This window comes from Podarcis pityusensis (assembly GCF_964106645.2).
Source record: "Podarcis pityusensis genome assembly, chromosome: 7".
In the NCBI taxonomy this organism is placed as follows: domain Eukaryota; kingdom Metazoa; phylum Chordata; class Lepidosauria; order Squamata; family Lacertidae; genus Podarcis; species Podarcis pityusensis.
In genome coordinates, this window is record NC_138031.1 from 80,648,221 (window position 1) to 80,660,647 (window position 12,427).

At 42.2% G+C, this 12,427-nt stretch overlaps 2 protein-coding genes across 5 annotated transcripts in view; one reads left to right on the plus strand and one right to left on the minus strand.

Moving 5' to 3' along the window:
- The window catches only part of CTNNAL1 (catenin alpha like 1), a 61,034-nt gene extending 58,230 nt beyond the window's left edge, over window positions 1-2,804 (plus strand). The window contains exons 19-20 of one of the 3 annotated variants that reach the window (XR_013988913.1): window positions 575-1,502; window positions 1,539-2,804. Coding sequence is in view for 2 of the 3 variants with exons in the window: in XM_081014714.1 (XP_080870840.1) it covers window positions 575-745 (171 nt within the window). In the remaining variant the exon portion in view is untranslated. Of the gene's footprint in view, window positions 1-574 lie in introns of all 3 variants that reach the window. The other 2 variants (XM_081014715.1, XM_081014714.1) reach the window with 2 other exon arrangements.
- The window catches only part of ABITRAM (actin binding transcription modulator), a 113,173-nt gene continuing 103,362 nt past the window's right edge, over window positions 2,617-12,427 (minus strand). The window contains exons 1-6 of one of the 2 annotated variants that reach the window (XM_081015065.1): window positions 7,232-7,382; window positions 5,360-5,411; window positions 4,653-4,782; window positions 3,137-3,213; window positions 2,992-3,061; window positions 2,617-2,901 (exon numbers count right to left, since the gene is read on the minus strand). In XM_081015065.1, coding sequence (XP_080871191.1) covers window positions 2,773-2,901; window positions 2,992-3,061; window positions 3,137-3,213; window positions 4,653-4,782; window positions 5,360-5,411; window positions 7,232-7,289 — 516 coding nt within the window. In that variant the 5' untranslated portion in view covers window positions 7,290-7,382 and the 3' untranslated portion in view covers window positions 2,617-2,772. Of the gene's footprint in view, window positions 2,902-2,991; window positions 3,062-3,136; window positions 3,214-4,652; window positions 4,783-5,359; window positions 5,412-7,231; window positions 7,383-12,427 lie in introns of those variants that run through there. The other variant, XM_081015064.1, reaches the window with a different exon arrangement.

Sequence of the window (12,427 nt, forward strand, 5' to 3'; positions counted from 1 at the left end):
TATTGAAACATTAAAATATTAAAATGTAGCCTCATCGCAGGAGAAGGAGAGGAAAAAAGAAAGAGAGGGAGGGAATCAAATTGGCTCCAAGCCACAGGCCAGGCGGAACAACTCTGTCTTACAGGCCCTGCGGAAAGAAATCAGATCCTGCAGGGCCCTGGTCTCATGAGGCAGAGCGTTCCACCAGACCGGAGCCAGAGTTGAAAAGGCCCTGGCTCTGGTTGAAGCCAATCTAACTTCCTTAGGGCCTGGGACCACTAGGGTGTTGCTATTTATGGACCTCGAGGCTCTCCGTGGGGCATACCGGGAGAGGCGGTCCCGTAGGTACGAGGGTCCTAGGCCGTGAAGGGCTTTAAAGGTCAAAACCAGCACCTTAAATCTGACCCTGTACTCCACCGGGAGCCAGTGCAGCTGGAAAAGCACTGGGTGAATATGCTCCCATGGCAGAGACCCCATGAGGAGTCTCGCTGCAGTATTCTGCACCCGCTGGAGTTTCTGGGACAGCTTCAAGGGCAAAATGAACCCATTTCTGGATGGAGCAACAACTTGTATTTATAAATTACGTTTATTGCAGCACAGAGGAGGAAATGACTATCTTAGAGCCCATCATCCCTGGAGAGAAAATGGCCTGCAGACCGTAGCAAGAGAAAGCGGTGGCCTGGCTGGGAGAACAGACTCCTTTGGGATAAAATCCTTGGAACAACACGTAGCATACCTCAGTGTTTTGGAGAACAAACCGTTCTAAGGTGCTTTTTGGGAACAAAAAGATTTCCATATGAGAGTTTGTACACTAAGCCTCTCCTAATTGCTTTCTTTTGAGAAAGGTGAAACCAGGATAGAAAAAAGCTCTTGTAACCTTTTCACATCTAATAGATGTCATGGTACTTGGCAGTTAACAAAAGCAACACACAGCTTTAAATGGCTGCATATTTTTGTAAAATGAATACGTTTTTGTTCACTATTAATATGTACCGCTATTTTTGTAATCCCGTGCATTTATGAATGTCTTACTCTACAACCCCAAAGATGCTGCTATAGATCTTTATGCACATGAACTGGATAGTCTTTTGATATGCTACATGGGGCGGGGGGGACACAAATACTGGTATTTTGTTGTTTGTTTAACAGTCACCACTAAGGACCCTGGTCTGAAAATAGGTATTGTGGAAGAGTGTTTTTGAAAAGGGAGTAACGGATGGGACTAGAATCTATCCCCCTCCCTCCTAAAGTGACCTGCAAACAGGTTCTGTTGCCACAGGTCCCACTTTTACCTTGAGAGGAGGAAGGGAAAGAGGCAGGCATAGTCTCTTTAGGGGCAAGATTTGGTCCCAAAGTCTCCAAGCTGCTGTTTCTTCTGAAAGCATTTGTTAGTTACAAGAAAGCTTTAAGGATAAAAGCCTTCTGAAAACCTCACTATTTTTTTTAAAAAAAGAACACCACCAAATTTACCAACTTACAAAGCTAAAAATAAAGGTTTTTGTTAATTCTGATGAAGCCAACTAGTTAAGAGCTTGTGTTTGTCTTGTTTGTTTTTATAGTACGCTCACACAGTCAGTAAAATTTGTGTCGTATGCTCTAAGCTATTTTATCAGAAATATCTCCCAGGGAGTTTAGGGAGATTTCCCTCCCTAGTGAGTGAGCTTAGGACTGCAGCTTTAAGTGTAAAATTTTATCCCTCAGTTTTAGGTAGCTAACAAAGGTTATATAATTCCACTTGGAAGTAAGTTGTAGCTGTTAAAACCAGTCACTACAAAGAGGGCATTACTTGTTTTGTAGAAACTAAACATTCTTCATTCTTGTTTGAGATGTATGTATGTATGTTTGCTGCAGTTATTGAAGTGCTCTGGTCTGAAGTCTCGCTATTATTCAACCCCTATTTAGAGTCCTGCAAACCTGAGAAACTTAGGCAATGACTGATGTGGCTGTGGTTAATTTCTCCTTTTTATTCTCTTACCTTAGGATAAAAATTAGACATTTAATGGCAAAAAGAGAATTCCCAATCTCATTACTCATTACTTTGCACATTACTCTGATGTGCAAAGTATGGAATAAGGGCTTCCCCGCCATCTATTTTCTGTCCTTGTCACCTGCTTGCCTCTTTTCTTCTGCAACGCCAGTCCTATCCCAAACTCTCAATGGAGGCAAAAAGCTGGTTGTGTAGAAAAGGGGCAAGTGAGGAGAAAGGTTAAGCATCCTACTTAAATTACCATGTGACTGAAAAGGCCATATTAGCTAGTGAGTGTCTAGTTATTGCATTAGCTACCATCCACAATATCTCGCTCAGGTGTACATTTCAACATTAAACTCTTCCAAATAACAAACTTGTTAATGGTAGATAGATGCCCTTCTGTCAAGATTTAGTCTTCACTTCATAAAGTAGAGGGTGAAATGATAAACTATAGGTAAACAAAACTTCTGTTGATACTGGAAACACGGTTGTATTTTGGCAATCCCCCTTTAAATGCCACAGTCAAAATTAAGTTCTCTTGAAGTTCCACTGATATCACTGGAGATTTAAGTACTAAGTTGACAGTTTGTTAATAAAAGAACCTTCAAAGTGCTTTTTTTAAAAAAATTGCTTGCTTGCGCTGAAAAAAGAACAAATTCTCAGACCTGTTGCTATTTGAAATTCAAAGCGTTTTTATTCAGTTCTCCTTTCCGCGTTAAGTACGAAAGCGGAGAAGTCACTTTATTGTGGGGTATACTGGAAGCAGTCTCGCTCAGTTCATGCGACTGCTAGTAACATGATGAGTTCTCATTCTGTGCATCTTATCAAGAAACGGAATTAAAGCGTTTTGACAAAACATCTTCGTATTCTTTCCTCGTCAATAGTCCCTGAGTTATACTTTTACTTTCTTCAAACTTTGGCAATACAACTGCTATGTACCCATCTGTGGAAGGCTAGAGGGGAAAACATGAGAAGTGAGACAAAAAGTAAGAGAGAGAATGCAGAAGGAAGAAAAGGGCTAAGAGCTAGCTTAAAATTCTGACCTTGGCTTGCAGCAGAGGTGGACTGTCCAGAATGTTTTCATTCACCTCTATCAATCTCCCTCTTATACAGCTGCAAAGAATTTCCAGTTTAGTAAACTCTCGAATGGTAGAAGCAACGCAAGGTAAACAAAACTCTCCTGCTTACCTATATATGGTATACTCTTCTCCATCTGAGCAGAAAACTCGGCACAAAGGGGAAAGTTCTGTTAGGAACTGAGCACCCTGGGGAGAAACAGAGGTTATACAAATTAAGGCTGTGAGAAAAGGAAACTCTCCAAGAGCCTGGCAGCTTTCATTGCCAGCAGTAAAAGTCCAGGGACCTTGTTTTATTGTTCTGAACAAAAAAACTTCTAAATTAAGCAAGATGCCCTTTCCTTCCTTAATGTGGACAAAACTGATAGGCATTAGATTCTGAATGCCAGGAAACCCATGTTCAGATCCAGGGTCCTTTATGAAACCCATTAGGTTGCCAGTATAAACTTACATCTGTTGTAACCTGACATTAAGCCTTGGGGATGGGGAGGAATGGTAACATGATTTTTGCTGAGGACACCCTTCTCCTTCAGAGAAATGCTTACAGTGGTGGCCAAGTCAATTGACACCAGGATTAGAAATGGGGGGGGGGGGGCGGCCTCTTCTGTGGTCTCTGCAAGCAACTTGTGGTTCGCGGAGACAGTAGACAAAACAGCAATGGATGTGTCTCATTCCTTGTACAGTATGCTGCATTCTGGCTCCAGAGATTCAGAGATTTTCACACACACCCCTCTCAAGATAAGCAGAAGACATCATCACATTTCAAGGATAAAGTCTAGCCAGGCCAAAACAAGTGAAGTTGAAACAGAGCAGGACGGGTGGAGGATGTGGTTTGGAGAGGGTTTTGTGAGAAGATAGGGAGGTTTAGAGCATGGGTAGGCAAATTAAGACCCGGGGGCGCGATCCGGCTCAATCGCCTTCTAAATCCGGCCCACGGACGGTCCAGGAATCAGCGTATTTTTACATGAGTAGAATGTGTCCTTTTATTTAAAATGAATCTCTGGGTTATTTGTGGGGCCTGCCTGGTGTTTTTACATGAGTAGAATGTGTCCTTTTATTTAAAATGCATCTCTGGGTTATTTGTGGGGCATAGGAATTGGTTCATTTTCTTTTTTTTCCAAAATAATAGTCCAGCCCCCACAAGGTCTGAGGGACAGTGGACCGGCCCCCTGCTGAAAAAGTTGGCTCTAGGCTCTAACTGTTTCAGTAAACCTGAACTGGCATTTAGTAACTGACAGCCTGGTCTCCCTCTTGTTCTCCTAGCAAGAATATGGGAGGGAATTCAAGTATGATGGATCATACTGCCAGGCAGAGACCCTCTTCTTAATGCAATCTAATCTCCCCTAAGTCACAAGAGGAAGCAAGCAGCGCAGGTCACTAGGAAAAGGGGGAAGATGGGCTTCTTTCACACAAAATAGCTTCATAAATACATTTGCCAACAATAGGCACATACTATTTTAGTCTATATCATGTTAACCCCTCTGTAAATACCAATAGGCCCCTTACAGATAACAATATTTTAAAAACTGTTCCTCCTCTAAGTCCAGCAGAATTGGTGTTTTTTTAAAAAAAGAATTATTACTAGACAATCACACTAAAGCCAAGTTAAAAAATGGAATGAGACATACCCGTTTAGACTTCCCAGAAACTTTATTTTGCAGCCTGCTGCAGTTGGCACTGATCTGGTAACTAATCCTCTCAATGGATTTTCCTTTTTGAAGAAGGGGATGAGCCTCTGCAAGAGTGACAACACAGACTCTACAAGAAAAGAGGTTAGAACAATGAACTGCTTGGACTTCTCCAGAGCCAACTGCTAGGGAAATTGCTGAATACAGTAAATTATGTTACTTTGGGAAGCCCCGCTTTATTATGGATGAGTTACTTTGACGAAGCCAGAAGCTTTCTCAAAACAGTTTTCCAAAAGTACAAAAAAAAACCAGTACAAAAATTAGGTAGGAAAACATTTTAAAGTTACAGGGTGTATCCAGCTAAATTAAGCTGCAAAAATTCTTATGTGTAGTAAACCTATCACTTTTGTTCATGAGAGCAAGTTTTTGCCCTAAAAGGCCTCAATCTAGCGCTGGCTGCGAATAAGTAAGTTAATGCACATCTTATTTAAAACAATACAACGTAGATCAGTTGCACCATCCCTTAGATGTGCGCCTGACTGCAGCTAATCTCAACTGCCTCAATGTTGAGGCAAGAATCTCTTAATAAGTAAGAGCTATTGAGCAAATCCTGTGCTCACTTACTTGGAGTGACCACCCCCCCCCCCACTGAACACAAAAGCAGTTCCAAGTTAACATGTAAATAAATGGGCTGCAAAAAGGCTTACCTGTTAGAATGCTGCAATATGCAATGGTCCTCACATGGATTACCTTTGACATCTGTGGAGGAGGGAATTAACCATCAAATAAGTACCGTAACTTTCCAGACAAAAAAAAAAAAACATGCAGAGATGAGGTTGGGTGAAATTGGTTGAAATTATGTAAACACACTTCTTGGCCCAAGAAGCTGACCGTTTTTGTTTCTTATAGCAGGGGAGGCAACAACAACAACAACAACAAGGAAGTGTGGAAAGGCTTGAGAGGGGATTAATTGCAAGAAATGCAGTTGCAAACCTTTTGCTTTTAATTTTATAAAACGTATAATTTATTAGAAAATGATTGTTAAAAAAAACAACAACCTCAAAGCGATTTACCAACGGTAAAACAGTAAAATCAAGAAAAATTCACAACCGAACTTTAAAACATAGAAAAGCTAAAACACTAAAACATTAAAATTATTGCAACCTCGTAAGCATCTGGGTAGTCCCAAAAAGGAATGCTCTTAGGTGCCAAAAAGTTCTTCAGTTCAATAAGCAGGGAGTTCCAAAGTGTAGGCACTGCCACACTAAAGTTCTTGCAAACACGGAATGGGCATTAGGCGTCTTATATAGTTTTTAATGCTGCAACCTGCCCTGGGATCAGTAACATAATGGGAATCATGGGATCACAATGTAAGTCTTCATTTCAGAGTAAAAGGGATTGGCCTTGGAAGAGGTGGGTCTGGATGAGGCCAGCCCAAGGCTATGTGCTGCTGCAGTTCCAATTACATAAATTACTATTCCTATTCACTAAATTTGTTAGCCACTTTCTCTTGCCCGAGGCAACCCAAAATGACTTAGAAAATCAGAGAGTGAGTCAGTTACTACTGGACTAGTGTGCATATGTGTCTATGCATCCTGTAAAGCAGGGATGGGGGACTTTCAGTCCTCCAGATGTTGGGAGTGGAACTCTATCATATGGTGCGGCAGTGCCTGAACTTTGGAACTCCCTGCCTGTTGAGATGGAGCCAGGCATCTTTGCTGCATAGCCTTTTTGCTGCCTGCTTAAAAACACCCCCCTTTAAGGCAATCCTATCCAGATGCTAAAGGACGTGGGTGGAGCTGTGGGTTAAACCACAGAGCCTAGGGCTTGCCGATCAGAAGGTCGGAGGTTCGAATCCCCATGACAGGGTGAGCTCCCGTTGCTCAGTCCCTGCTCCTGTCCACCTAGCAGTTCAAAAGCACGTCAAAGTGCAAATAGATAAATAGGTACCGCTCCAGCGGGAAGGTAAGCGGCGTTTCCGTGCGCTGCTCTGGTTCGCCAGAAGCGGCTTAGTCCTGCTGGCCACATGACCCGGAAGCTGTACGCCGGCTCCCTCCGCCAATAAAGCGAGATGAGCGCCGCAACCCCAGGGTCGGTCATGACTGGACCTAATGGTCAGGGGACCCTTTACCTTTTACCCAAGATGCTTCAATCAAGGCAGTTTTGATCTATTTTTGTATTTTAACTTTTCCATGCTTTAAAGCAGGGCTTACCATTTTTTCTCGATTTTATTGTTTCGTCTTTTTGCTTTGGAGGGGCTTTCCCCCCCCAATCAAGCGGGGTTTCATAAATTTTAAATAAACCCCCACCAGCACCCCTTATGATGTCTGCAAATTCGACCCCCAACCCCCATCTCTGTTGCAAACCCTCCTTCGCGCCGGATCCATATTTTATCTTTTTGCAAACCGCTCTGAGCTTTGTTTGGTGTTTTGTTTTGGTTTTTTTGCAATCAAGAGGGGTTTCATAAATTTCAAATAAAAAGCCCACCATCCCCAACCAGCAGCCCGGAGAAAAGGCCGCTCGGGGAGCCACCGCCCCGAGACAGAGCTTCCGCGGCGCTTCTGCTGTTGCAACTTTACCGGGTTTGTACCAGCGGGTGAAGTAGCGCTCCGTCACGCCGGGCGCCGCAGCCGCCATTGGCAAGAGCGCAAGGGAAACGAATCTTCAGAGCCGTTCACCTTTAGGACCGCGCGGACGTCGCGCGCCGAGGCGGGAGCGGAGGGGGCGGAGCCAAGGGCGGCAACCCGGAACCGCCTCGCGCCCGAGCATTCCCCCGGCAGAGATTGGAAAAAAGTATAGATCAGTGCATCCATAAGGAGCTTCCGGGTTCGCATCTGCCAGATTTCCCCATGGAGTTGATTTTTTTTTTTTTTAATCGGGATTTTAGCGTCGCTGCGGTCAGGCAGAAGCTAGGCCAAACCCAAGCTGGTGCACGCTTTTCCTAGCCCTATATTTCGCGAGAAATGTTCGTGGGAGGGGAAATAATAAACCTCCGGCAATGCTACATTTTTAACGCCAAATGCAGACCGTTCTGAATTGTGGCCGAGAAATAAATAGCTTACCAACAGCCTTGCAGTGCAGTCCGTTATCCGTATTGCAGGTTGACAGGTGAGGGCACTGAGGTTGATTTGCGTTTCTGACTTGGAAATGCAGCAAAGAAACTCCTAGCTCTGATCCCTCCCAGGTTCAGAATTCAGTTGCGTCCAAAACCGCATTGCTCTCCGTTGACTGGCTGGCATACAGGCGCGCTGCATTTTTTAAGTGCTCGAAAACTCAAAAAAAAAAAAAAAAATCACGAAATAAGAATCGAGGCTTGTGAGCAAAAACTTTGCTGCGTCCTTTGCGGGAGGATTGCGGTTGCTGCCCAAAATCACAGCAAACACTGGCTGGGTTCACTGGCCGCTTGACTTTTAGTTAAATATTTAAAATTCACATCTCTATCTTCCATCACTCCCTGTGGAACGCCCTCCCACCAGATGTCAAAGAGAACAACAACTAACAGACTTTTAGAAGACATCTGAAGGCAGCCCTGTTTAGGGAAGCTTTAAATGTTTGATGTATTACGGTATTTTAATTTTTTTTTGGAAGTCGCCCAAAGTGGCTGGGGAAGCCCAGCCAGATGGGCAGGGTATAAATAAATTATTATTATTATTATTATTATTATTATTACAGTGGTACCTCGCAAGACCAAAAACTCGCTAGACGAAAGGGTTTTTTGTTTTTTGAGCTGCTTCGCAAGACGATTTTCCCTATGGGCTTGCTTCGCAAGACGGAAACGTCTCGCAAGTTTGTTTCCTTTTTCTTAACACCGTTAATACAGTTGCGACTTGACTTCGAGGAGCAACTCATAGAACGCGGTGTGGTAGCCTTTTTTGAGGTTTTTAAAGACTTTGGTGATTTTTGAAGCTTTTCCAAAACTTTCCCGACACCGTGCTTCGCAAGACGAAAAAAATCGCAAGACGACAAAACTCGTGGAACGAATTAATTTCGTCTTGCGAGGCACCACTGTATCTTTCATCACTCCCTGGCCATATCCCATCGATCAACCTAACCAACCAAGAGGCAGAGGGTTGTCGAGTTGCCTCCGTTCTGTCAAGTGTTTAAACCAGTGGCAGATCCACTATAAAACTAATGAATGAAGCTTAAGTTGCAGGGCCTCTAATCGCAGCGGGGGACCCCCCAGCGACTTCAGTCCACATTGCTTAAACGTTTTGGGTCTAGTAGACTCAATTTGAGTCGCACAAATCAATTTGATCTATGTTGTATATATTTCAACAATCCCAACGCTTGAGTCAGTAGCACAGATGTTGCAAAGGCATGGTGATCTGTTCTGGAACATAACCCCATTGAAGAAGGCAACTGGGTTACCTAGACCTCATTGCTGGTTGTGAAGGGACCTACATTTTGGGGCCTTGAAGCTTGAACTGTCAAGGGGTTTAACCATAAAATTTCCCACATTCTAGTAACTTTCCACAAAGTATTATCACAATCAGAGGTTGGATGGCCACCTATCACGTATGCTTTATTGGAGTTTCTTGTATTGCAGGGGTTGAACTAGATGACACTCGATATCACTTCCAACTCTACAATGCCATGACCAAGATGATGTTTTCCTTTAATTTTTAAGTCTGCTGCGTGGTATCGTCCGCATTAAAAGTCAGTGAAGTTCACTTCTCAGCCAATGTGCACAGAAGTAGCTATTAGTCTGGGTTTCTCACTGAAGTGCCCCTGCTAAGAATGTGCAAGGATATCCTGTATCCTTCCCCAAGCTGGTGTCCTCCAGATATTCTGACTACAAGTCCCATCAGTTGTCCCATGGACTTTTCAGCGATTATGGGAATTGCAGTTCCAAAAAAATTTATGAACAGCAGCAACTAGTGGGAGGCTTCTCTACACACTTTCCTGATTCATGGGCAAGTTGCAAATCTCTGAACACAGATGTTCCGTGACTCTAGAATCGGACTTCATGCTTAAAAATAAAGAGCAGCTAAGTAGTTTCAGCAACTATTTTTTTTTGAAAAAATCTATCATGGAATTAAGAGCTCAGACTAATTACTTAACATTCAGCCTCAGTAAGTAAAATATTCACCAGCTTCCAATATTAAGAAAGTACATGGGAGCCCTTTCCTGACAAAGCAGGGTGGTAATGCCAGAAGCATTCAGCATGGCATTCTTATTTATTAACTTATGACTTACCTCATTGGGGTGAATCTACATGAAGCATTTGTTCCTGAAAGTATGACAAATTGGAGTTAATGATGCCTCTTGTGTGAAGCTTATTTCTCTTCTGAATCAGTGCTGTCAAATTTCCAGTTCTGAGGATAGGCTTCTAGACGTGACAAAATGTGTCTTTAAGCAATAAAATATGTAGGCATGCATACGGAAAATGCTTGTGTATTTTAGTGGTATGTACACTGAGTGTGAATTATAATCACACAACACTAGGCAGTTATGTATTTTCTTTTCTAAAAACCTTGCAAAGATGTAGTATCTCAGCAGAGCTCTTCTGCAAGAAACTCTGAAACCCATCTTTTCTCAAGCAGGCAACATGTTACTACCCAAGTTCAATGACTTCCCCCTCCCCAATAAAATTATTTCTACTTTGACATTTGGCTTTAAAAGGCATTTCCCTGGAATTCTGTCCTAAAATCTCCATGCGTACGACATAGTTGAGCTACATTCTTGTGTAATCAACTGTTTCGCAAGGTTCTCAAAGTTCTGTGTCCCCTTTTTGCTTTAGGAAATTAAATTAAAATATCCTCTTAGGTTTCTCTCCCTGCCCAGGAGCTGGTCTGAAAGGTTGTGTAACTTTGATAGCAGAACTCAGGATGTTACCAGACAGAATGAACATTCCATCAGACTTTTTTTTAAAAAATAAAAAGAGACAGGAAGGAGATTCTTATGTAAAAGGAGTCTGCCAGTTAGGAAAAATACCCTTCCTCAAATCCATCATCATACCCCTTCTTTAGGATGTTCCCCATGTTGGATGTGCTATATTCAGATAGGAAGTACTGTGCAACTTTTCTTTTTACTCTTCCTGCCAGCACACAAGAAGAGTTAGTACCCAAAACTTGACTGAAGCAAGCAGTACTACATGTACAAATTGCTAGCCAGTATGGTAGAGGTGGATTTAAATAGCAGCTGTTAGTTGAATGAAGGCAGGCTACTAGTTCTATAGATATACACCAATTTCATTATTTTGAAAACTATTTGACAAAACATCAATCATAGTGGGGTGGGAGTGCTCACCTGTTTAAACACACAGGAGCCCTAGCCAGGAAAGAGATTATAGCCCAAGACATAGGAGACACTACCCTTTTCTAGACCAAAACTATCATTTACCTTATAAAAACTATTGCAAAAGCTATTATTGTGCTTATTTCTTCAAATAAATGCTTCGATCTGTTTAATTTTAGATGGTATCCAGTTCAGTAGAAAGGATTGTACTGGACTTGAACAAAGAAATCCTGTATCTAAATCCACAAATATCATCTCATAAATATTTTTATCAGCCTTACATACACACATAAAATCAAAGTGTTTTGTGCAGCAAAGGCTTTTTTGAGATGGATAAAGGACTGTGAACTAATTTTTACAAGAGAAAGTGCTAAAATATTGATATTTGAGACTAGTGCTCAATAGCTGTAACTTTTTTTACGAGACTGAAGACATAACAGCATCTATATTGAATATGCCCTTGGCACCTTCCCTGCTTTATCAGTCTAATTTCTCTGCATGCAAAGAAAGCCTGAAAGTAACAATGCTCTGCAGAAGTAACAGGTCTGTTCTATAATACCAATGAAATCTACATCTTCTGAAACTGCTGCTCCGGGTCTGAAACCAATGCTGGGAAACTGGTGAGAAGCAGTTTTCGCCTTATCTTTAGGAGAAACATGTCCATAAGAGCCATTTAACAATGGAATAGGCAGCCTCAGGAGGTGATGAGCTCTGTTTTGCCAGGTGTTTAAGCACAGGTTGAACATGCCAGGGATACCTCAACTGCATCCTGCACTGAGCAAAGAGTTGGAAAAGATCATCAAGTCCTACTCTAGAATTCTCTAAAAACTGAGACGATCAGCAAAAAAGTAGATTTAAATTAATTTAATCATAGAGTTGGAAGGAACCACAAGGGTAATTTAGTCCAACCCCCTTCAGTGCAGCAATCTTTTGCCCAATGTGAGGCTCGAACTCAATCATGAGTCTCATGCTCTACTGACTGAGCTATCAACCTAAGTTGGTATGATCTATCAACCCAGATCATATGGAACTTTATGAGCAAGGTTGGGCCAGCAACAAAATACATTTTAAGGAGCTTCTTGTCTGAAGCGCACATAAAGGTAAGCTATCCTGGTAAAATATATAGCAAAAGCTAGTATTATAGAATTAGGAGAACTGCTACTCTGTCCAAACTATGACATGCGTCTTAGCAGCTGATTTAGGCCTGTGACACTCCTGTTGCACACATGCTTTTCATACCACCAAGCTCTTAAGAATCCAGTTCTCTAGGAAGTGAAAGATGTTCTTTCCAACACTAGTTTCTATTTTAAGCATACGTATGGTGTGAAAAAACAATTCCGATTCAACTATTCACTCTGCCCCATGCACTACTAAACTTAGAACTGTTAAGTGTGCACGCAATACAGTTCAGAGCAGAATTCTACAGTCTCCCCGTACTTTTGCTCTTTTGTCTGTGCAGTTCATTCCTTATAACCTTCCCAATATTGTGAGGCAGCTCTGGTAATTGTTTTGTCCCCCACTGGTTTTAGATTTCTGTC